General features: G+C 38.3%; 3 protein-coding genes across 7 annotated transcripts; 2 read left to right on the forward strand and 1 right to left on the reverse strand.

Moving 5' to 3' along the window:
* The first annotated feature begins 6,640 nt into the window (after window positions 1-6,640).
* LOC112193793 (probable disease resistance protein At4g27220) lies at window positions 6,641-14,885 on the forward strand. Of its 3 annotated transcripts, XM_024334034.2 has the most exons (13): window positions 6,641-6,833; window positions 6,946-7,592; window positions 7,697-10,486; window positions 11,289-11,379; window positions 11,476-11,545; window positions 11,646-11,745; window positions 11,818-11,867; window positions 11,968-12,022; window positions 13,163-13,257; window positions 13,374-13,498; window positions 13,656-13,748; window positions 14,258-14,323; window positions 14,399-14,885. In XM_024334034.2, exons 1-6 carry the CDS (start codon window positions 6,813-6,815, stop codon window positions 11,693-11,695), a joined length of 3,669 nt encoding a protein of 1,222 aa, XP_024189802.1. In that variant the 5' UTR covers window positions 6,641-6,812; the 3' UTR covers window positions 11,696-11,745; window positions 11,818-11,867; window positions 11,968-12,022; window positions 13,163-13,257; window positions 13,374-13,498; window positions 13,656-13,748; window positions 14,258-14,323; window positions 14,399-14,885. The 3 variants fall into 3 exon arrangements, with proteins under 3 accessions (XP_024189802.1, XP_040371971.1, XP_040371970.1); XM_040516037.1 differs by having other exon boundaries at window positions 11,968-13,257; XM_040516036.1 differs by having other exon boundaries at window positions 11,818-11,848; window positions 11,968-13,257.
* Window positions 14,886-15,862: 977 nt separating this feature from the next.
* On the reverse strand, window positions 15,863-17,158 carry LOC112194252 (pentatricopeptide repeat-containing protein At5g13270, chloroplastic). The gene has a single exon (XM_024334500.1). It carries the CDS (start codon window positions 17,156-17,158, stop codon window positions 15,863-15,865), a length of 1,296 nt encoding a protein of 431 aa, XP_024190268.1.
* A 2,268-nt stretch (window positions 17,159-19,426) lies between these two features.
* LOC112193798 lies at window positions 19,427-22,526 on the forward strand. 3 transcript variants are annotated; one of them, XR_005807964.1, is made up of 6 exons: window positions 19,427-19,545; window positions 19,657-19,773; window positions 21,006-21,158; window positions 21,273-21,329; window positions 21,442-21,545; window positions 21,671-21,824. XR_005807964.1 is itself a non-coding variant. In XM_024334045.2 (5 exons), the coding sequence occupies exons 2-5, from the start codon at window positions 19,752-19,754 to the stop codon at window positions 22,357-22,359; spliced, it is 330 nt and encodes a 109-aa protein (XP_024189813.1). In that variant the 5' UTR covers window positions 19,427-19,545; window positions 19,657-19,751; the 3' UTR covers window positions 22,360-22,520. The 3 variants fall into 3 exon arrangements, 2 of the variants coding, with proteins under 2 accessions (XP_024189813.1, XP_024189812.1); XM_024334045.2 differs by lacking the exons at window positions 21,273-21,329; window positions 21,442-21,545 and adding an exon at window positions 22,335-22,520 and having other exon boundaries at window positions 21,671-21,800; XM_024334044.2 differs by lacking the exons at window positions 19,427-19,545; window positions 19,657-19,773; window positions 21,273-21,329; window positions 21,442-21,545 and adding an exon at window positions 22,335-22,526 and having other exon boundaries at window positions 20,580-21,158; window positions 21,671-21,800.
* Window positions 22,527-25,293: the final 2,767 nt, after the last annotated feature.

The raw sequence follows: 25,293 nt of genomic DNA on the forward strand, positions 1-25,293 counted from the left end.
CACCCTGATTCTCCTGACCTGTGAGATTCGCCGCTACACCGTTTGAATAGTGTACCGGGATTGCAACAACACAAAACCCGGTAAGCTTTCTGAAAGCTCGTGTGAGTAAATAAGAAATGAACGATTGATTTATTAAATCACAATTCTTTTAAATCAAGTAAAACAATCCAACAATCCGAACACACAACAATCCCAACAATTAAATCACCAACCCAACTCACGTGGCACAAAGTACTCACAATGCAATAACCTAGTTACCACCATGACCGTACTCCCACGACAGACTAGAGCTCTAACAGCATCGTAACCTGTCACCTCCGTCGGGGTTCAGCCTTACGATACCTGCATCGTAACCTGTCACCTCCGTCAGGGTTCAGCCTTACGCTAACTAAATCGTAACCTGTCACCTCCGTCGAGGTTCAGCCTTACGATATCAGTGCACCCAGGTTACCACTGTAACCTTCAGACTTCAGACCATTCGGCCCTCAGAACAAACCCAGGTTTACCACTGAAACCTTTCGACTCACAATTGTCACAACACAACCCCAAATCACTCTTTCAACAATATAAATCATCAAAAAAAAAAAAAACCACATATTTCAATGTCACACCATTCCGTATAAAATCAAGTAAATATATATATATATATATATATATATATACACGTAATCATCCACTCAGGAATGACCACTAATACCAACTATAGTTTACACGTAGTAAAATCAAGAAATTCATTTTCTTATATACTTTAAATCTCATTTTCTTAAAACCATTTTCTCACACATAACAATTAATTGTGCAATAAGGAAATTCGGTTCGTAAATGAACCATGTGAGATTTACTCACCTCCAATCCCGCTGCGTCTTCTCAATAGCTTAAAATACGGTTCACAATCGTCCGCCAACTCAAACTGTCAATCACCTAACCAAATACGATAATTAACTTAGCGTACAATTCAAAAACGCACTTATATGAAGATCCAACGGTCGGATCATCACCCGTGACCACACAAAGTCATCGGGACAGTCCTACGATCATCATATCACACTACAACTCTAACGGACGGTCCGATCTTCACAGATCACAAATCGAACGATCGGAATCGATCGAAATCGTAAAATTCATAACTTGATCATACGATCTCCAAAATTTACATGCTATTTATCAAAATGATCGTAACAACATGTAGAACAATAAAATGGGCAGAAACTGCCCTTGAGACCCCCGGAAGTGGCTGGAAAATGCCGTCGGAGTTAGAGGCAGAGCCGTCGCCGACCACCGCCAACGGCGTCGGGGCCAGGCTACTCCTCTTTGTTTCATCGATCTGAGAAACTTTCATAACTAGAACGAAGTCAGAAAAACGAAAGGAAGTGGTCGAAAATTACCAAAACAATCGTGTGTGGCCGGAATTTTTCCAGAAACCGATGATGCTCCGACGAACGAGAAAACCTTCACTTCAGGTGCTGTCGTTCTTGGAGCTTTATCAGGAGGTTGAGGCGAGTTCAACAAGCCAAGAAACTCGAGTTTTGGTGGCCGGAGCTAGGAGAAATCTAGATTGGAACCCAAATCGGCCTCTAACCGAAAACGTGCTCCCGCCGCCGCTACAGACTGTGCCGCAAGGCTGCCACTGGAAGCTGCGCAGGGTCAAGGCGAAGCTAAAGGAAGAAGTTTGATGAGGATTGGTGGCCGGAGGAGTGAGATATCGGCTGGAGAAAACGTGCTCTGTTTTCGGCTCGGGGGAGAGGAGAGAGAGAGAATAGGGCCGGCTACCAAAAATGGAAACTGACACTTTTGGAAAATTTCCAAAAATAGTTAGGTATTTATACCCGAAATGGAAACTTTTCAAACGCGATAACTTCTTCATACGAACTCCGATTCTTGCGTTCCGCATATGCACGAACTCATATCGACGGGCTCTACGACTTTTGTGAAGGAAGTTTTCGCAAATTCCGTACGTATAAAAAGTCGACTTCGTAACCCCCCCTTAAAATGTGCATTTCAAATAATTATTCGCCCGAAACACTTCTGCTCCATCCACGAGCCACGAAACCATCCAAAAATCACTAAATTAAATTCCAGAAAATCCTCGAAAAATAGTCACGAATTTCCGGGGCATCACATTATTAATTTGGAACAACAACTTATCCAGGAATATGAAGCTTTGAGGGACCAAGAAACTTTATATTGGCAACAAAAGTCCAGAGTGAAATGGCTACAAAACAGGGACAGAAACACCAAATTTTTCCATATGTCAACCATGGTCCGCAGAAGGAAAAACATAATTGAGGCTCTACTTGACAATGATGGAGTTTTATGTAGTGACATAAATGGTATGAAATCTATTGCAGTTGAGTTTTTTGCGAATTTGTTTTCTTATAATTCTGCTGAAGATGTGAGATTCATTATTCCTTATCTTTTTCCTACTCTGAATAGTTATGATTTGAGAAAGATGAGTAGATGCATTTCTAGGGATGAGGTTAAAAATGCTGTGTTCAATATTGGGGGCTTGAAATCTCCTGGTGCTGATGGATTTCCTGCTCTTTTCTATCATCGCCATTGGGATATCCTTGATGAGTAAATTTTTCAGTTGGTTAATTCTGCTATGCATTCTGGCCAAATTCCTGATGGTCTTAACCACACTCTAATTACTCTTGTTCCCAAAGTGGCGAGTCCTCAAACTTTGGCTCTCTTCCGACCCATTAGCCTTTGTAAAACTCTCTATAAAGTTATCTCCAAAGTGTTGGTTGCTCGAATCAGACCTCTTCTTAAGTATCTTATTAGTCCTAACCAGGTGAGTTTTGTGCCCGGTAGGCATATTACTGACAATAATATTATTACTCAGGAGGTTTTGCATAAGTTTCAACGCTCTGTTGGTAAGAAAGGGTTCATGGCCTGGAAAATTGATCTTTCCAAAGCTTATGATAGGTTGAATTGGAACTTCATTGAGTCAGTTTTATATGAAGCTTGCTTCCCTGAGAATATTGTTAAATTGGTTATGAGTTGCGTCTCTTCCACAAGCTTTCAGGTTTGCATTAATGATGAGCTTTCTAATACATTCAGGGCTAGTAGAGGCATCAGGCAAGGAGATCCCCTGTCTCCGTATCTGTTTGTTCTTTGTATGGAAAAATTATCGCATCTGATTACTTCTACTGTGAAAGTTGGGCAATGGAAGCCTGTTAGAGCCTCTGGTTCTGGTCCTTTTATTTCACATTTGTTCTTTGCAGATGACCTTGTTCTCTTTGCTGAGGCTAGTTGTGCTCAAGCTACAATTCTTAAGCGATGCTTGGATCTGTTTTGTGCTCTATCTGGGCAAGAGGTTAGTTATTCTAAATCTGTGCTGTTTTGCTCTCCTAATGTTTCTAAATCTCTAGCCAAAAATATTGGCAAAATTTGTGGTTCCAATCTCACCTCTAATCTTCGTAAATACCTCGGGACGCCTCTTATTCATTCTAAAGTTACAAATCAGACTTATGCTTCTATTGTTGACAAAGTCCAAAGTAGACTCTCTGGATGGAAAAGCAAACTGCTTAGCTTAGCTAGAAGGCTTACACTTATCCAATCAGTCACTTCTTCCATGCCAGTTTATGCGATGCAAACTGTGAAGCTCCCTGTGTCTATCTGTGAGAAGCTTGATCGAATAAACAGAAATTTTCTTTGGGGTGATTGCAATGGGGAAAAGAAAATCCATTTAGTTAATTGGGATCCAGTGTGCAGACCTAAGCAATATGGTGGTTTGGGCATTAAGGCTACAAAACATATGAATCAGGCTATGCTTGCTAAATTAGGTTGGCGACTATCTCAGGGTGATGAGGGCCTATAGAGCAAGGTTCTTCATAAGAAGTACATTAAAGATGTTCCTCTTCTGCACCCTCAATACTCTAGTCCTTCTGGTAGCTCTAGTACTTGGAGAGGTGTTGTGTCGGGTTTTCAACTTTTGAAAAAAGGATTATTGTGGAGGATTGGGAGTGGTACTACTATTAATTTCTGGACTGATGCTTAGTTGCCTATTGGACCTCTAATCAATGTTGTTCCTATTCCTCCCAATGCTGATATTAATTTGAAAGTTTGTGACTTTTGGGAAGATAATGGTTGGAATCTAAATTTGCTTTGTTCTTATTTTGATGAAGACATTATTAAAATGATTATGCATATTCCTGTTGGTTTTGATGGAAGTGGCTCTGACAGAATTATATGGGGTGAGACTTCTAATGGGTGTTTTTCTGTGAAATCAGCTTACTTGGCCTTGATTAAGGAAGAAAAGTATGATGCTTTTCCCTGGTACTTTATTTGGAAACTCCCTATTCCTCGTAAACTAAAGACGTTTATGTGGTTATTATGTCATGGCAGAATTCTCACTAATGTTGAAAGAGTCAAAAGAAGGATTGCTACCGATCTTTCTTGCCCTATTTGTCATGAACATCCTGAAACTCTTGTTCACATGCTTAGAGATTGTCCCTCTGCTAAGAATGTTTGGAATGATGTTCTCTGCCTGGATACTATTGCAAGGACTATGCAATTAGGATGGCATGAATGGTTGGCTGCTAACACTCACTGCAATAGACCTTGCTATGATGGGTTGTTTTGGTGTAGTGTATTTGCTTATACATGCTGGTACATATGAAAATGGCGCAGCATGGCAGTTTTTGATGGTAACTACTACCCTCCTTCAGTTTCTAGCAAAATCATTTTAGATTCAGCTAATGATTGGAAGAATGCTAATGTTAGTTCTACTGCTAGTCGTAGAAAATCTACAATATTGTTATCTTGGTCTAAACCCCCTGACCACTACTTTAAACTTAATGTTGATGGAGCTAGAGGACAAAATGGACATATTGGTGCAGGAAGGGTTTTGAGGGATCACAATGGTACTTGGATTTTTGGCTTTTCTGCTAGTCTTGGTATTGGATCTGTTTTACAAGCAGAGGCTTGGGGGCTCTTACTTGGTCTCCAATTGGCTAGTAAAAATCATTGCCAGCATCTTATTGTTGAACGCGACTCTGAGGTGTTAGTTAATCTAATCAACAATGGGGTTCATGACCTGCATCCTCTTAGGTCAGTTCTGTGCAGCTATCATTTTTTGCAGGAACAGTTCTTGAGTTGTGAAATTCGACATGTTTATCAGGAAATAAACTTGGTTGCGGATTTGCTTTTTAAAGATGGTGTTGGGGCTGATCTTGGAATGCATATCATGGGGCAACCTCCTCCGCAAGTTATCAATGTTTTGCTTGATGATTTGTGTGCAAGTCATAGATCTAGGACTGTAATTTGTGATATTTAGTTGTTGTTTATTTTTTTGGGCCTTTTGGCCCCCATCTATCCAAAAAAAAAAAAGAAAAAGACATGTATAACCAATTCACAATGGCATCAACTGTGAGCATAAATCATTCAAAACCTATAATACCATATTAGCAAATTTCAGGCCTTTGTTCATGTAAATAGTAAACTAGTGAAGCAATTTCAACATAATCTATTTACAAATTTTGCTTCCATGCCTCTTTGCAGCAACCAAATCATCATCATCATCACTCGTGAACCAAAGCAACAGCTACAGCAACAACAAGAAAAGATATAAAGTAAATAAGAAGATGTCTTTTTTTTTTTTTTTTTTACACCAAATTCATATTCAACAAAACCCCATTATTATTTTTAGCTGCCTCAGAAGTATAGTTGAAGCCATAGTGATTCAAGAATCTTGTTCATTCAGAGAACTAAAATTAGAATACACAGAACCGATTTTTATTAAATATAACGACAATCCATTTCCCCAATACAAGTCACCCAATCCAGTTTTCCTTCACCAAATTATAATCAAGTTGTCCAGTGGAGGTGAAACAAGGATGATACCGTCTCCTCTAACAATCAGATTTGGAAGGAGCGACAAGAGAGGGCAGAATGATGAAGGCGAGACAAGAGTAGGGGACTGGATGAGAGGCGAGACAGGCAGAAGAGGAGGAGACAAGGGAAGCGGTGGTGGAGATGGAAAGTCAAAGGGTGTGTCGTGGTGGAGAGTAGGCTCAAGAACCTGTTGCTGGCACCACCCATTTTTATTAGGATTTGGGATTTGGGTTCTAGTTGTAGTTTGCAGAGTCTATAAATAATGATTCGGTCGAAAAAAGATATATACAGTGAATCAGCAAGGAATTGATAAATAACATCTAATTTTGAGGGAATTGAAACCGAAAATCTCGACCCAATTCCCTCGAATTTTCCTCTGCTTCATTTACAAGTTATGTGGGATAGGATATCAAACGGGGAAATCGGACAGATGGAATTGTGAAATCCAGAATTTTAATTACATTCCAGCGTATTTTTTCGTATCCAAACACACTTTAACGCAGTTGAAGACGCGCGTTAGGTTCTTCTCAAAAAAAAAAAAAGGACCCGCCACTTCTTGTTGCAAGAGATGAACAAAAACGGTTAAATTGCTCGTTTTTACTTCCCCGCGGGTATAGCATGAGGGAATTGTTCGGAGTTTGCAGTTTAAACAATAAGGAACTCAGACGTGTTAGGCTTCAGGACACGTGTTACCCCGAATTAGATATATCTGGGCCGTCTGGATTCCAAGCTAGGCCCACACAACCACTTGGGTCGAGTTGTTCTGAAGACCCGACCCACCCCAATTTAACAGCCAGCCCTCGGTCATCAATTCAATCACACAGCGAAGAGCAAATACAGAGAAAAAGAGTCAACGCTCCGATTCCGTGGGTGGAGGTCACTAGAAAATCAGAAGTTGCTTGCAAATTAAGGTGCTATCCAAAAGTCTCCTCGATCTCCAAAGCACACTACTTCTGGGTCTGAAACAGCTGAAGCAAATGGAGTTCTATTTCTTCCAGGTAAGAAACATATTTTACTAACTATTTCATATGTAAGTTGTATCCTCCAATATTTGTTTTCATTGGTTTTGATTCGTTTTTATTTTTCTCCTCTATGTTTACATATTTAAAGATGGTGTTGGCGATTCTTGTGGTAATTTTGACATGGATCGGTGTCATAGCCAGTCTTAAGTGGATATGGAAGAGTTGGTTCAGTTACATGGTTGACAAGCCAGAGCCAATATCAGAGGATAATCAAGAACCAGTTGACGTCGATGCCTCTGCACCTCTTCCTTCATCATCAGCTGAATCATCAGCTCCTAGGTGGAAGCATGATGTGTTTTTGAGTTTCAGGGGTGGAGACACTCGCAAAGGTATTGCATTCGAATTATACGATCGACTGCAAAACAGGAGAGAAATCAAAACATTCATGGATGACCAAGACCTTCAAGCAGGGGATGTTATTTCTCCCACTCTCCTAACGGCAATTAAAGAATCAAGGTTTGCAATTATTGTTCTCTTTCAAAACTATGCCTCTTCCACTTGGTGTTTGGAGGAACTTAGAAACATCTGTGAGTACATGGAAGAAGACAACAATAGAATTCTGCCACTTTTTTATTATGTGGATCCTACTGATGTACGATATCAGAAGAGGAGTTTCGGAGATGCTTTTACTGAGCATGAAAAATCAGAGCGACACAGATCAGAGAAGGTGCAGCAGTGGAGAGATGCTTTAAAAAAAGTGGCAAATTTCTCTGGATGGCATACACTGAATTATAAGTAAGCCTGATGAAACTTTATTTTTTATTTTTTATTTAGGCTTGTGCTTTTCGATTTTCATTAATTTTTCAGATGATTTTTTGACCCATAGTGCTTACTTGCAGAACTGAAAGAGAACTTTTGGATGCCATTGAGGAATCTGTGTGCAATAAATTACGACCTACTGAACTTCAGTTTAAATTGTCCATCGGAGGTTTTGAAGCATTTAAAGCAACAAAACAAGCCATTGATGAGGTCATGAATGTGCTAAAAGATGATAAGGCCACTACCATTGGAGTCTACGGAATGGGGGGCGTCGGAAAAACGACAATGGTGAAATATGTTGGAGCACTAGCCCAAGAAAGTGGGCTTTTTAATCAAGTGATTATGGCTGTCGTATCCCAAAACCCCGACTTGATAAAAATTCAAGAGACATTTGCAGAACTGCTGGGCTTTAAATTGGAGGAGAAGACAGAAATTGGAAGAGCCATTAAATTGAAGGAGAAGATAATGAGAGGAACCGGGATCCTCATAATCTTGGATGACATTTGGAAGAGAATAGACTTTTCAAGCATAGGAATTCCAAGCCACAACGAACTTCAAAGATGCAATTCCAAAGTTCTACTGACCACCAGAAGATTGACTGTTTGTCAGATCATGGAGAGCCATGCAAAAATTCATCTCAATATCTTATCAAAAGAAGATTCTTGGAGCTTATTTGTGAAGGAAGCAAGGAAATCTTTTGACAAATCTTCCAATTTCTATGTTGTAGCGAGTGAGGTGGCAAGAGAATGCGCCGGTCTACCAGTTACCTTGATAGCAGTTGCGAGGGCCCTTCGAGATGAAGGTTTGGACGGATGGAAAGAAGCTGCTCGACGACTGAAAGCATCTCAACCTCCCATCCCTGAAGATGAGGGAGATGTTTTCAAATGCATAAAGTTGAGCTATGATTACTTGAAATATGATGATTCCAAATCATGCTTCTTGCTTTGCTGCCTGTTCCCAGAAGATTATGATATCCCAATTGACTACTTGTTCAAGTATGGAATCGGGAAAGGAATGTTTCAAGATTCAAACTTGCTAGAAGCCCGAGCCACAACATATTTAGTGGTGAAGGCCCTTACAGATTCTAGCTTGCTTTTGGACGCTGGAGATGACCGATATGTAAGGATGCATGATGTCATTCGGGATATGGCAATCTTAATTTCGTTATCAGAAGGCCTGCGGTTCTTGGTGAAAGCTGGCTGTGAATTGAAGAATTGGCCACAGATTGATGCACACAAAGGCTACTCTGCAATCTCACTAATGGAGAACGAAATTTGCAAGCTACCCGAAGAGTTGGTATGTCCAAATCTCCAGATTTTATTACTGCAATACAATGCTTCATTAAATGATATCCCAAACTCTTTCTTCCAATGTCAGAAAGAATTAAGAGTCTTAGATCTTGGCGGCACTGGTATTTCATTACTACCCCATTCAATCAGTTTCCTAACGAACCTTCAAGCTTTGTATTTAGATTATTGCCGCAACATAATTGACACTTCTGTAATCGGAAAACTTCACAAGCTTGAGATTCTTAGTATGAGAGGAACTGATCTGGAAGAATTGTCAAGAGAAATAGGACAATTGACCAATCTAAGGATGCTTGATGTCAGTGGTGCTGGATTTATTTGCACAATTCCATCTAAAGTGATATCAAAGTTGCATAAATTAGAAGAGCTGTACATGCAATGTGCATTTTGGGACTGGGGGAGTAAAATTGATGGAGAAGGAGAAGAAACTAATATTGGCTTTGATGAATTAGCTGGTTTATCATATTTACGCAATTTGGAAGTTTGCATATCAGATGAAAATTGCATCCCTAGAAGTGTTGAGGTCGAACCGAATTGGGATTACTTCGATATTCGCATTTGCAGCGACGGTGATGGAAAGATTGAAATTATGAGCTATCTATCTGGTGATTCTGGTCGTAAGTGTAGATCCTTGGGTCTTCATAGTACTGACACAACCATAGGAACCTTTCCGGACTGGTTTGTCAACGCTGTGGTAAAGAAAACTGAGAGGCTGAGTTATGAAGAATGCACAGGGTTGAGTAACATTCTTGTGGAATATGACCGTGGGAGGTTACATGGACTGAAAGTTCTCTCTGTAAGATATTGCTGTGAGAACTTGAAAGAATTGATGAATGCAATAACATGTGTTCCAGATATGCCTGTGTTTGAGAACTTGGAAGAGTTGTATCTGAAAAATCTGGATGACCTGAAGCAGTTATGTGTTGGTGAGTTACCACCTGGATCTCTCTGCAGTCTGAAATTATTGAAGGTCGAACGGTGTCGTCACTTGGGGAATGTGCTGTTGCCATCAAAATTGTTGCAGAAACTACCAAATCTGAAAAAACTAATATGTGGGGTAAGTAGAGTGGAATATGTGTTTGGATGTGAAGGATTTGAGCCGCCGGATCAAACAAATCTAAGAGAGATGAAGTTGTTCGATCTAGACGCAGTGAGAAGCATATGTAATGGTCTTGCTCCACGTGGAATGTTCCAGGCTCTAAAGGAATTGGCCATTGAGAGGTGCAACATCCAGGGAAGTCTCTTCACAATTGATGAAGCTCAGTGTCTTTTTCAATTGGAAAGCCTTGTTGTATCCAGTTGCCCTGTCTTGGAAAGAGTAATCGAAGCAAGGAGGGAAACATTGAACAGCAAGAAGACCGTTCTTCCAAAAATGAAGAACTTATGTTTGCGATATCTTCCAATGTTGTACGAGGGAAGTGCTACTGTTGATTTTGAGTGTCCTTCATTGGAAAACTTGCTTCTGAGGGACTGCCCCCACTTGTCATTTCAATCCTCTGCTTCTGACTACTTCCACAGCAGGAACCCAGTCAATGAAGATTGGAGTCTGTTTCTCCGATTTAAGTATGCCGCTGGGTCATAAACTTATTTCATTTTTCTTGTTCTCTTATAGTCTGCTTATATAATTGGTAGGCTAGTTTGAATTCCTGCTAGTATACAAATAGAAATTAAAAGCTGTTTTGGTGAGTGATCTATATATAAATAGAGCTTTTCCATAATCAACATTATTTATTTGCTTTCTCAAATATCTTAGAGATTATTTATTTTGCTTTCTTAATCTTTTCTTGCAAACGAGTTCCGCTTTCAAAAATTTATTTGTTAGTTGGTTTCTTCAGCTTTTAATGGAAGTTTTTTGATTTGTTGATTTTATGTCTCCTAATTTCACCACAATTGCGTGCGTGCTAGGGTAACAGGCTAGGAAATAGGTAGCCAGATTTGCATCATATTTGAAGGCTTGCTTTTGAATAAGTGAGCTCTCATTGTTTTAGTGAGTGATATTTGTCAGATTTGGTTGTTGTTTGATCCTCAGATATATGGATTGAACGTTGGAAAGCTGATGTATGTGTTGTTTTGGTTTTATTAATATTTCTGATTTAAAAAAAAATTGAAAACGAGTTCTGCATGTTAGTAGACCAAGTTAGTTTTGACTACCAGCTTAGTTTTATTTTTTTACTTTTGCAATCAACTGACTGTCGCAAAATTTGAAAACATAATCCTTGTTGTATTCATTAGGCTTGTACCAATGGGACAGAAAGATCAGTATTTAGTTCTGAATGGATTTCACTTGTCAAATTAGCTAGATTCATTTCAACATTTTATAGGTCCCATTCAATTCATCACATTAATTGGAATCCAACTGTGACAGAATACCGCCTTCAATAATTCAAAGAAATTACATGATGAAAGTAGTGATCAGACCTGGTGGAGGTGATTCAACACCTTTAGATGGAGATCAGGTTGGGCTTACATTACGCTTTCTGAAGCCGGTATCGCAATGGAACTGTGTATAAAAGCAAATGGTGGAAGCTAGATTAGTTTTTTTCGATTTGCAGGTCATATATCATTGCACTGTTAGAACATTGGATGGAGTTATTGTTGAATCCTCAAGATCAGAATTTGGTGGTGAGTTGAATTGTGTGTCATGAAGCACATTATTCACAAGTCTATAGAGATTACTAGAGGAAAACTTTATATTTTGCCTTACAATTATATTTCTCTGTAGCCTTCTATTACAGTGAGAGTGCTGTTCGTTTAGTAATGGGGAATATGTAAAAGCTGGTTTGGTTGAGTTGGAGCGTTGGAGCTATAAAGCAACAGATGAGGTACCTTGATATTTTGACCTTGCCTTATTGTATTATAAACTCTTACTGAATAAACGAAAATGCAATATGCAGGTTCAGCTTGGGATGAACTTAAGCATACTAGGCAAGTCATTGGATCCCTGGTATCTTTTAAATCTTATGTCATACCATCTCTTTCTACTTCCAGTAACAATGGTGAAAGCAATAAATGGTACAGTTGTCCTGAAATTTTACATTTTTCAGGTAACATTAGAAACCCAAAAAGACAGTTGACGAAATGAGCCACGACCTGTGCCCAGTAAGTAATGTGTGAGCAAGGAATAAGTTAATACATTCAAATCCATTAACCTCCTCTTCAATCATACTCATGTGTACTTGATTTTACGTTTTTGTAACGTGGAAGATATTCTGAATTTTAGGTGCTATCATTTTCCGACCATGCTTTAGCCTTTGGATTTGTTGTTTTGAATTGGTTTTGTTGTTTTCATTCTCTTTGTTATGCAGCTGAGAACTTGATTTCATATCTTTTAGTTGTTTAGGGACTGCAGAACCAAAAAAAACCAATATACTGAAGTTTAATTGGTTTGGTCTTTTGGATTCTATCTGTACTCATTGTCAGTTCGTTTTAGTTGAATTGGTTTAGTTGTTAAGGGACTGCAGATTAAAAAAAAAAAAAAAAACAACTTAGAAATATACACATGATTCCTGTTGATTTTCATATATGTGTCTTATTTGAAGCATGTACATATATAATTGCTGTTGAAGTTCATATGTTGTTGTTCAATTACGACATATATTACATGAATCATGGACTATCATACCATGCTCCTTTATACATTTTACTATATACCTTGATGCTGGCTTCAGAAGTGGCTTACTTAGCATTGTATCCTTCTCCTGCTTGCTCAGTCTTTGAGCCTAGGAACAAGGTAATTTAGTAGGTTTAAATTATCAGGAGGAGTTTGTGATTGTGTATCTCTGTGTGTGTGTGAGGTAGTTGGATTTCTCATAGTTTTCACTATCCATCACCATTGGTATTATTCCATTCTTGCTTCTTCAAAATCCTGAAATTCCCACCTGATTGAATATATATCCAGTGTCTGTAACTATCCCTTCTTTAAATCTATGATAATGCACTTTTGCCTGTAGATAATGAACTACAGACACAAAAACTTTTGGCTCAGTTTAGGAGAACAGAACTTTGAGGTTACCTTAGATGTATTCTAAGCCCATCATATCCAAATGTTTACAGTTGATTTTCTGATCACATGTTAACTTATCTTTCTGTTTAAATTTGGGTGTGTGTGTTTGGTGGGGTGGTAAGGCTTTGGTCTCATTTATAAGAGGTCAGGAGTTTGAGCCCCATCAAGGGTGGGAATGGGGTGGGGTTTTTAAAAAAAAAAAAAAAAAAAAATCTTTTTGTTTAAATTTCATATAGGGTAAGATCTACGTGATTGCTGCTAAGAAGTCTTCAGGGAAGGTGGTGACTACGAAAAGAACGAAATTCAGCGGCTTCAACGCATTCTCGAACAGGTTTGATCCTTCCATTGGATACTATGCATTTGTTATGACTTATGATCAAAGTCATGATTGTTACCACATCTTCAATGGAATAACTGTTTTTTTTCCCCCTTCCTCTTTGGGAATAGGGAAGACAAGGGAAAGAGATGCTGCGTTAAATGCCATTCAATCACCTTTATTTGATATTGGTATAGAGAGGGCTACTGGAATTGTCTGGAACATAACTGGTGGAACTGATTTGACACTATATGAGGTACCACTTCTTCTGATTGGCATAAAATCTTCTTACCAGAACTTCCTCAAATTGGAATTATTCCCCATCTACTGAATTCTCCAAGTTGTGGTTTTCACTTACAGTCGATGTGAGACGTCTCTCTTCTGCTACACTCTAATTTTGGGTTTTCTTATAGGTAAATGCAGCAGCTGAGGTTATTTATGATCTTATTGATCCAACAGCAAATTTAATATTTGGAGCAGTGACAGATCCATCACTCAGTGTTCAAGTAAGTTTTGTTGCTTTCTCTAACGTCTGCAATCCTACCCTTGGCACATTATGACCTGATCACCTCTGCATTAGTTCACCCCCAATAATATCTTACTGTACCAGTGATTTAACAAATAAGAAGGCGGATAATCCAATTGATGGGAGAGTTCTTGTGAGGACTCAATGAGGACTTTCAAATCAATGGTTGGATGAGTGTTTTAAAATTTAATTAAAATATTATTTTTTTCAACAAGCAAGTCATCCAACTGTTTTTGAAGTCCTCATTAGAGAGAGAACCCCATCAATAGATATATGTTTTTACTTGGTCCCTTTTCTTGAAAATCTACTTGCCAGAAAGGAATTGCATTCGTGCATCTAAAGGCATATTTTATACCTTTAATTTTCATATTACTAGGTATAACTATATAAGCAAATAGATGATATATAGTCCTGGTTATCCTAGTATGTGGTGGTATTTTAGTGTGAAAACCTATTAAATGTCATGTTGCTTGTCTTGGTTTCATTCAGGTTAGCATCACTCTAATTACTTCTGGATTCAAACACCAAGAAGAAAATGATGGGAGGCCAATCCAGGTATTCCTCATAGCTCACTCTATCTCACTTTCTCCATAAGTCTCTCGACAATTTTATTAAAATACCAAATTGCAGGCACAAGGAGACATTACCCTTGGAATCAATCGAAGACGTTCCTCCTTCTCAGAAGGCAGTTCAGTTTAGATTCCTGATTTCTTGAAGAAGAAAGGACACTCACGTTATCCAAGGTTTGAAATGATTCCTTTTTATTCCAACGAGTGCCTTGGCTGAGGCCTTCCAGCCTCTTCATTACCACATCAGCATCAATCTGAGGGATTTCAGTATGCCTCGTTAGATACAAGATGATTGATCCTCGATATGTCATTTGTTAGTACTTAGTAGTGGTTTCTAGCCTTCGTATATTATTGCACACTCGTCTGAGCATTATGTCTGTTGCCTTTTGTTCCCAGAATATTTCAATAAAAGCCCTTGTCGTGTATAGAGTTTTCCATCTAGGAAGTGAGATAGAACTTATGGAGAAGCATGAATTGCTTTTCTTCAGAGAAAATTCTTCTTTGTTACTTAATATCTGATTTTAATTTAAGCTTTACTTTATTATCTACTCAGAAATAGAAGCCATTTACATTTCTGGAAAGCAAAATAAATTGATGGGAAACGTTCAGCTCTGTTCTTGGTCCATGCGTCTTTCACGAGAGAGAAAAAAAAATGCAACTGGTTCCTGTCTCTACATGCCTTCAAACCTGGTGATCTGAATCATCTTGATGAAGAATCTTATCACATATCACCTAACAATGGCTACCAAACGGCCACTTTTTACACACGATATGAAGAAATACAATCGCCTCTTCCAAGTCCAACACAAGGGCTCTCAGGTTATTCGTCTTATATGCATTTGAATTAAAGCCTAAAAAGCCTCTTACTCATTCTGAATGACCCAGTTGGCTCAAAAAGATTTGACAGAAAAGTTATTTGGCACATAGACTAGCTCTAACCTCTAAAGTAACCAGGCAGATAACTTTTGTATGAGTTCATTCACAAAACTTTGGCCTTCAAAACTTTTACTAGTAATCTCCACATGAACACAACCCATCTGCGAAATGGTGGAACCGAGTATTGTCCCTAACTATGATCTTTCTTCCAACAACCAAGGAGATGTACTTGATTGCAGAATGGCAATCCAAGCACACCCTTATATTTTTCTTCACAATGATTGGCTTCCCAGGCATACTTACCAGTGCAAATGCAATCGCTATCCTCTCACTATGATGGTGAAGAAGCTCTACCTTTGAATTGTCGTCCATATCATGTAGAACAAGATCTGTATTTGGAACATATCCAGCTTTCTTGATCTGATCAAGAAGACTATCAAGTTTCTCATATATTTTTTTCTTCTGAGGATGAGACCAATCTTTGGCTCCAAACGTGTGTGTTTTGTTTCCAATGTCAACCCAACTATAACCGGGCAATTTCTTCATGCTGCCATCCCTCATTATCTTCCTCACACCCCTGAAATCTTCCCATTTCTGCTCCTTTGCATATATAGTTGAAAGCAACACATGTGCTCCACTATTCTCAGGTTCAAGCTGTATCAATTACTCTGCTGCCAGTTTGCCCCTCTTTATCACCACGAATTGTGCAAGCGCCAAGAAAAAAGCACCATCCAAAAGCATTTGGCTGCATTGGCATGCTGTTAATGAATTCTTCGGCCTCTTCAAGCCTTCCAGCCCGGCCAAGTAAATCAATAACGCAAGAGTAATGTCCAGCTCTAGGTACCATGCCATATGTTTTCTCCATAAAGTAAAAGTACGTTAAACCTTCCTCTACCGATCCAGAATGGCTACAACCTGTTAAAAGGATGATAAATGTTATTGCATTTGGTTTCACTCCTGCCCGGACCATTCTACTAAAAGTTTTCAAGGCGTCATTTCCTAAGCCATTAACTGCAAATACACTTGGCAACGAATTCCATGCAACTTCAGTCGGGTTTGCTATCTCGTCAAACACTTGTATTGAGTGATCAAGTAACCCACATTTTCCATACATATCAACAAGAACAGAAGACACAAAATTGTCTCTATCAAAATTAAACTTGATCACCTGAGCATGAAGTTGAATCCCTTGTTCAAGTGCAGCTTGGTTGGCACAGGCCTTGACCAAGCTAGAGAATGTGAACTGATTAGGCTCAACTCCCCCCCCCCTCTGCAGGTCAACAAACACACTAAAAGCCTTCTCGATTTCATCCATCTCGACATAACCATTGATCAGAGAGGAATACGACACAATATTTCTACACTCAGGGTGAACATGAAACACATTTAAAGCACTCTCCATATCTCCTGATTTCGAGTACATATCAACCAGAGCATTTCCCACAGCAACCTCTACTTCCAATCCTAACTTCACAACCGTCGAATGAACACACTTTCCAAACTGACAAGCCTTCAGTGCAGAACAAGCACTCAATGCACTAGAAACAACATATTTATCTACACCAATCCCATCATTGATCATCCTCTGATAACTCAGTAAAGCTGCCTCAAAATCCCCACTTTTTGCATACCCATCAATCATCGAAGTCCAAGACACAGCATCCTTACTCGGCATTTCCTCGAAAAACTTACAAGCCTCAACCATGAACCCACATTTCGAATACATATCCGCCAAGTTACTGCCCACAAACAACTCACAAGCCAAGCCCAATTTCAAAGCAAGAGAATGCAGCTGCCTCCCAATCTCAACCGACCCAAGAACCACACAAGCTCTGATGACACTTGCAAATGCAAACTGGGTCGGGCTCTCCCCAGCAATTCTCATCTGCGAAAAGGCCTTGAAACTCTCGGAGAACCTCAAGTTCTGAGAAAACCCAGTTACCATTGCAGTCCAGGAAACCAAGTTTCGGTGGGGCGTAATCGACGTGCCCGCATTTGGAGTACATGTTGAGGAGGTGGTTGGTGAGGAAGAGGCATAGTGGGTAATGAGTGCGTAGGAGGTGAGCGTGGAGCTCTTTGCCTTTGTTTAGCTGCTTGGTTTTTGCGTAGGTTTGGATGACTTGCGCCAAGGTGGTCGACTCCTCTTTCAGAATTTGGCCGCCAAAAAGGCGCAAGGGTTGAAAATTCATAAAGAAAGGGTGCAAATGAAATTTTCTGGGAAAAGCTTTACATTTCTACATGAAAATGGAATCATCAATTGTTCCCCATAACCAAATAAAATGTTTCAGTCGAACAATAGTCTTCGGTAGTACTTTCAAAGTTTCAATATTTACGTTTGTGTACAAAAGGGTCGATTTTTAGAACTGAAAACCAACAAATAGCATGGAGATGATAAAAATTAATTGATATTAAATTGAATCGATACTAGTGTATAGTTTTTAGTTTATTTTTTGAGGGAATAGATAATTTCATTATTTTATTTTTTTTGAAAGGATAATTCCATTACTTATTTATGGTCATAAAGCATGTTCCGTTAATTGTTGTCTCATACAAAAAAATATAAATAAGCACTATGCCAAAAACTGCATCACACTACACTTTTTAGACAACGAAAAAAAAAAAGTGTTGTGTGAAGAAGAAAAGTTAATCACACAACATGTTTACTAAACTTCCGTTGTATAAGGTGGTTAAAATTCTGAAGTTTTTGTTTAGAAGGTCATTGCACAACGGTTACAAGAATAATCTGTTGTGTGAATCAAAAAAAAAATTGCGGCAGATTTCCCTCCTAGATGGACTCAAATTTGGCTCCAAATTGTACCCTAGATGCTACTAAATTGTACAATAGTTTAGTTATTTGTGTTGTAGGAGTATACTTGCAAATCATCATACAATGGTTTTTAATGTGCCGTTGTGCAAGTAAGTGGCATAATTTGGAGAAGTCTCCAAAATGACATTCATTCCCCCCCTGAAAACAAGCAAATTTGGCTTCAATGGTTTGTCATGCTTGCAACTTCCTACAACATAATGAACTATCTCTGTGAATGAGAAATGCCTAGCCTAAGCGCCAAAACTGGCATTTTGATTTGCACAAGCGGGAAATTTTCATCTTTTGTTCCCTCAGCTATGTAGCAATTCAGACAACGTAAATGTATCTATACGTTGTCTGAGTAACTTAAAAAAAAAAAAAAAACAAAGCTATTGCTTACTGCGTAGACAACAAAGGGCGCATTTAAACAAAGTTAGTGCCTTGTTGTTTTTCATTACCTCTCGATCTCCTCTCAAGATGCCTAACACTCACAGCTCCACATCTCTCTCGCGAAATCTCTGTCCTCTCTCACGTTCTACTCTCTCTCTCTCTCTCTCTCTCTCTCTCTCTCTCTCTCTCTCTCTCTCTCTCTCTCTCTCTCTCTCTCTCTCTCTCTCTCTCTCTCTCTCTTCAGATCGCTCCTCTCCCTGTCTCACTCTCAGTCTTCTCTCGCTCTCTTCTTTACCCAGAAATCATAGTCTTCCTCTCTCTTTCATTCTGAAATCCCAAATAGGGAAACCCCAATCTCAGATTCCCCGAAATCAACCAAATCTCTATTGGTCGAACCCTCAATTTGAAACCCAAATTTCATTGACCTAACTCTTGTCTCCACAATTAGTCGGATTTACACTGCACAACCATGGGCCAGGAACTTGATGAAGAACAAGCAGCGCCGCCGGTCATCCTCTGATGGCAAGATTTGGGCGAGTTGCTAGAAAACGAGCTGATTATTGAGGCTCCCGAAAAGGCGAGAACGGGCGGTGGAAGATGGTTTGCAAAAGATTGCTTAAGAACAGCTGTGAATCTAGGGTTTTGTAGAAGAATACCCGATATCCACTACTAGTTTCAGGTGAACTCTCGGCGAGATTGCACAATTTCAAGAAGTCCCACTGCTTATTTCTGGGTATGATTCTTTTTCATGTTCTTCCTAGCGATAATTGACAATTTTTGTTCTTTTTCTATTCCGTCAAATCTCTTGGTTTGATAAGCCTTACTGATCTACTTTCTGTTTTACAAATCTCATCGATATAGATCTGTCTATTCAATTTTCTATTCAATTTCTTCTGTCTTAATACCTGGGTCATATCTTGGAAAAACAGGTTGAATGGCAAAATGGTGCTAATGGCCGGACAGTAGAGGTATCTTTCACTTTAATTAGCTCTACATTAGACTGTCAATATGCATAATATATAATGTATATCGCAATTTGTATCTGATTCTTGTTTGTGCAGATTATGATTCCGAAAGCTCGTGCAGATATACACATCAATCTTCCAGCACTTAAGAAGTTGGACTCGATGCTTATTGTAGGTGGCCTCTTATATGCCAGCAATGTTCATAGCACTTTTTTTCTTTTCTTTTCCTGGCTTACATTAACTGATAATTTCTGTTCACCTCATTAATCTTCAATTTGGCAGGAAACACTTGATTCAATGGTGGATACTGAGTTTGGGTATGTAGAAGGTGGTAGCAGGGCAGAAGGACGAAACAGAACTCCAGGTCAGAGCAAGAGATGGTGGCTGCCATCACCTCAGGTACCAGCTACTGGATTCTGGATCTGTCTGTTAAGCATTAATAGTTTCTTCCATGTTTAGTTTATGGAATTGCTTATGACAACTGTCATCAATATATATAGGGTATATGTATACGAGTGAATCTAGCAATGACAGATCAACCCTATTGTAGTAGGATTTATATTAGGATTACAGGGCCACTCCACTAGGCAATTAGGTAGAGATACCCTGTTGTTTTGACCTTACTAGGCCACATGCTTCAGATTATGATTCATCGAACACCTATTAATCCATAAAACAGCTTTAGGACGAATTGGCCATGGACTTGAAAACCAAGACATTGATATATCTTTGCTGCGATAAAGTTTTAAGTAATGATTAGTCTTATGTTCATGATTAAAATGTTCATTTTTATATGTTGTTGGGTTTTGATCGAGTTCAATTACATTTGATTTCTGTACTCTTTTATATGTCCCTTCACTTTGTTCATTATAGATGTGGATACCAATTTAGACTTGGAATAGCTGACAGGTGATAACTATGTTTTCTGTAATGATTAAATAAGAAACATCTTCTATGAATTTCATCATTGATTGATTGATAAATTGATTGATAATTTGAATATTGCTTGGCATAATTCCAATAACTCAACTACCATTTAGAAATGGTTAAACATTTCTTTCTTTAATACCATCTGTATTCTATAAGGTTTTGGCTTTTCTTTATTCATGTTCACCTAAATGATCAGCTTTATCAAATATACAAGATGCATGTACTGTATATGATGCTGCTGAAGAACACGGATTAGTTGAATTTTGCAGTTTATTTGCCTTCAGACCATATTTTTCATTGCAAGCTCAATGCTACTTGCCCACAGTTGATTTGCCTATATGACCATATATAAGGCATCTGAGGTTTTAATTTAGAATCTATATTTTCTATCATGCATATGTAATTGATTAATTATTGGATATATTGGAGCTTCTGAGATGATTTGAATCGATTATTCTACTGTTTGTTCTTGATGATGGCATATATATCATGAACTGTTTTCAATGTGGTGTGATCATCAAGTTATAATTTTTGTTATTGGAGTTGTTAACGTTAATTCCTTTCCATTCATGAGATATTGACTACACTCTGTGATACATGTATGAAGCTCATTTGTCAAGTGAGTTTTTGATTTCGATATTTGCTTTTATAATTTAGATCAATGATCTTACAAGTCGATAACAAAATCCATTTGAAAACAGTGATGTCAATAGAGTGTGGAAAAAAGAGCAAATTTTTAGGAGGCAATAATAGAGACAGTCAAAAGAGAGGACAAAGAATGCTTAATGATCAGAATATGACTATTCCTAACATGACCATGGATTGTAGAAGAAAATCAAAAAGGTGGAGAGAAGGTAATTAGGTATTATTAACTTGATAATGTTTGTGTAGATGAGTAATTTTCATAGAATTTCTTTTAGTGTCCATAGATGTAAGATGGTTGACATTATTAAAACTTTTGTTTGCAGCATCTGAGACATTAATCATCAAAGACAATCAGATTTTTGACAGCAATGATCAAAATGGTAATACATTTTGACTAAGAATGATTTTTTACTTGAATAATCAGTGATTTGCATCTTTCCAGCTAAAATCATGTACAACTTCATTGATAAATGATCGTCCTTTGAATACAAGGATGTCAACAAACAGTGGAAAAAGGAAACTAAGGAGAGTTTCAGAAGGTGATGTTGCTAATATGAGCATGTATTGTTGAAGAAAATCAAAAAGGTGGAGAGAAGGTAACCATATATTATTAACTTTAAATTGTTTATATCGATGAATTACTTACATAAAATTCCTTTTGCATTCATCTGCTGTATTTACATATTTAACATAGTTGATATCACTAAAATTTTGTTTGCAGCATCTGAGCCAGTGTTAATAAAAAAGAATCAGACGTTCGAGAGTAATAATGAAAATGACAATGCATCTAACTATTGTGATGAGGGAAGTAGAAACGATCGACAAAATTCTGACGTGATTGTAAATGAAAGGTTCTTTTCCCATGAAAATTCAGATGCTTATAATACAAATATGATAGGTAAGTGTAATAATGTTGGATACTTCTTAGTAATAGTCGTTGTTTTTCATTTATATGGACTGCTAAAACTGAGTAATAGTCATTATTTTTCCAAACTGAGTAATAGTCTTTTTTTTTTTGTTTTTTTTTTTCATTTGTACGAACTGTTAAAACTAAAAATGTAATTATTTCTGCATGACGACACTATAGTTTTCAACTCTATTTTCTATGTTTTTGAATTTAGACCTTAAATAATATCGTTGTAGTTCCAAAACCCGCAGCAAAGCGCGGGTACAATTTCTAGTCATATTAAGAGTGTAGCAATTGACTAATATACAGCTCAGAGATGTATATGACTTCTATTTGGACAACTTGACTTGCAACTTTCAATATTTAAATCATAGGCATAACAATTGGATATATGCACTTTTGGATGGCATGCAGAAGGTTGTGTTCTGATGGATAGAAAGGAATTTCAACTTTCTGAAGCTTATTTGTTTGTATATAGGTTCTGGACTGGCTTTTTTGGCTGAGGTGTCTTTGGTTGCAAACCACTCGCTTCAACTTTAAAGGCTTGACACCATGGTTGCACAGACTAAGTTCCTGGAATAGTGGGAAGACAAGAGTTTGTATCAATATGTTGGCTATTGAAACCAAGTTCCTGCACAAACTCTATATGTGGCATGTTTTACGTAGTTGTATAAGCTTTTCGGAAATGCTTTTAACATTAAGAGATATATGAAATAGGTTTGATTACTCATTTGAGCATTTGCAATGTGCTTTCTTTCCAATTGATCAACGATCTAGATGTACCATTATTAAGGTAATAATAGAGCATTAATTTTGCCTAATTCTGATCAAACAATGATCAGGTAACAAAAATAGGACAAAAACACATTGTAATCAATCATATCACACATCGATTTTTAACAAATCAGTGTCTTCTAATTTATACTCAGACAACAGAATTAATTGAACTCTGTTGTCCTAAAACTTAATCACACAACAGAATTAATTGAACTCTGTTGTCGTAAAAGTTAATCACACAACAGAATCAATTGAACTCTGTTGTCCTAAAGTTAATCACACAACAGATATAGTCCAAGAACTGAAGTTTGAAGATCAATCAGACGACAGACAAAATAAAAACATGTTGTCTGACACGCTTAACATACAACAGCTTAAAACTGACACTGTTTATTGAAGGCAGCGCTTCAACTGCTGCGCAGCTGCGCATGGCATCTGCCGAGCCATCTGTCGAGCCATCACACAACAGTTATAACACATACCCGTTGCCTGTTTATTTATCAGACAACTGTGTTCCACCGTTGTCTGAATTTTCAACAGACAACGGCTCGCTCTACAACGGTGGCACTCCAAATCAGACAACAGTTTCTGTCTGTCGTCTGATAAGGATTTTGGCATAGTGAAGCCGCCCAACAAATTAATCGACAACTCTCATTGCAAACAAAATGAGCTCACTTATTCGGGCCTAAAAATAAAAGGACCCAAACTCTCACAATCTATCTCTCCTTTATAGTAAATCTAGTCACTTAGAGACCTCAATTGGTGTACAACTAGAGAAACTAAGAATTAAGTCTTGGGACTTTCCAGTTGCAGGAAAAAAATTAAACTAGATTAGGACAAAGCACACTAGATCCACTAGAAAAAGCCTAGAGAGGAAAAAACTAGAAAACAAGGTTTGCTGGACCAATCAGCAGCTCAATCATGGTCCAAAGGAGAATCTAGCCCAAGGTCAAAGCCCAACAAGGCCAACCATGCCCAAACCCATCTCCACCCCTGTAGCATGTAAGCCCAAGCAGCAGCCACGACCCTGGTTGCCGTCCTTCCAGGAAAGCCACCTCCCATCACCGCCGCCATCCAAGTAAACGAATATGCATGCCAACCAGGCCCGAGCCGATCGGGTATGGGATGCCCAGTATACTCCGCCATCTACTGGATGCCAACAATGCTTCCACAGCCTCAAATCACAGTCCCTGGAATTCTGCCGCGACTTGCAATGTTGCCAAAGAGGATCGAAAAGGGATGAACGTTGGTGAACCAATGTTAGATTCTTCCCCGTCCAGAAAACCAAGAACCATCACTGAAGTCTGGTAGCACCGCAACATTAGTGCTACCAAAGGCTAGTAGTAACGTTGGGCCGTCGCCGGACGAGCACTCTTGAAACGACAGAGAAGACGCTAGGGTAGGAAACGACTGCGGCTAGCGAGAAGACGCTAGGTTTTTTTTTTTTTTTTTTTTCCCTTTCCAGAATGGCAGTGTGGTTTTTAGTTATTACGTAAGAAGCCACAAAACCACCCGAATCGCAAGAATATAAGTAAAAATAGTTATATTATTATTAGGTGTGATTAATTTTTATTAGTTTTAGTTTCTACTGCATGTAGGCTTTCAAACTAAGTTATTGTCCCTTTCGTTGGTGGCGGTGGTCGTCTACTGTGGTTTTCGAAGTCTAGGCAATGAATATGTGGTGGATTGTCGGCGTAGGTGGCTGCTCACATAGATTCGGTGAAGGAGGATGTTGTGTGGGGCGGTGAGGGAGTTGTGTCCTAAAACAATCATTTTGATATAATTATTAGGGCTAAATACTAGTTACTACTCTGTTGTTTAGGTCCAAAATCAATTCAGTCCCTGGACTTCTAATTTCATCAAAAACACCCCTGCACTTTCAATTTTGATCTAATAGGTCCAATTCGTTAATATTCTGTTATGAGTTCAAGTTATAGTTGGATTATTTGTTAAAAAACTATTTATTTTATAGTAGGACTCACTCCTAAATTGACTATGCAGGCCACCTCGACACTACATCATAAAACATAGGCCATATATGAGACACATTAACAAGTTAAATAACTTCAATTTTTGGAAAACTAATAAATTGGACCTATTATATCAAAATTGAAAGTGCATGGGTGTTTTTGATGAAATTAGAAGTTCAGGGACTGAATTGATTTTGGACCCAAACTACAGGGTAGTAATCAGTATTTAGCCCTAATTATTATTGTAATTATTATTAATCAAAAGGACAAGTTTATTGTTCATTGCTTATATTTGATATTTGATTGAACAAGGTCCAAGGAATATGAGTTAAAGAGAAAGTAATCTAAAAAGTTAGATGTGTGAGACCTTTACTCTTTTACACTCTTATCCTAAAAGGTTCCTAGTCATAAGATTATCACTTGGACATTGATGATCCGGAAAGACTGGCACATACTGTGTATGCTCAATATGGAGGATGATATGTCTCTTATCATTTGTGTAGAGACATTAATACAAGTATGTGGGTGCTCTTATCTTAAAGAGTACACTGAACGCGATCATTAGAGTTCTTGTATGGAGTCTTACTTACATGTCAAACTTGAACTCTAAATTGTAATAATACAAATTAGTCCTTTGACCTGAGACACCATAGTTGTCTTATGAGTGAATGGATTATCTCTTGATGATGC

This window comes from Rosa chinensis, chromosome 3 (genome assembly GCF_002994745.2).
Source record: "Rosa chinensis cultivar Old Blush chromosome 3, RchiOBHm-V2, whole genome shotgun sequence".
Classification (NCBI taxonomy): Eukaryota; Viridiplantae; Streptophyta; class Magnoliopsida; order Rosales; family Rosaceae; genus Rosa; species Rosa chinensis.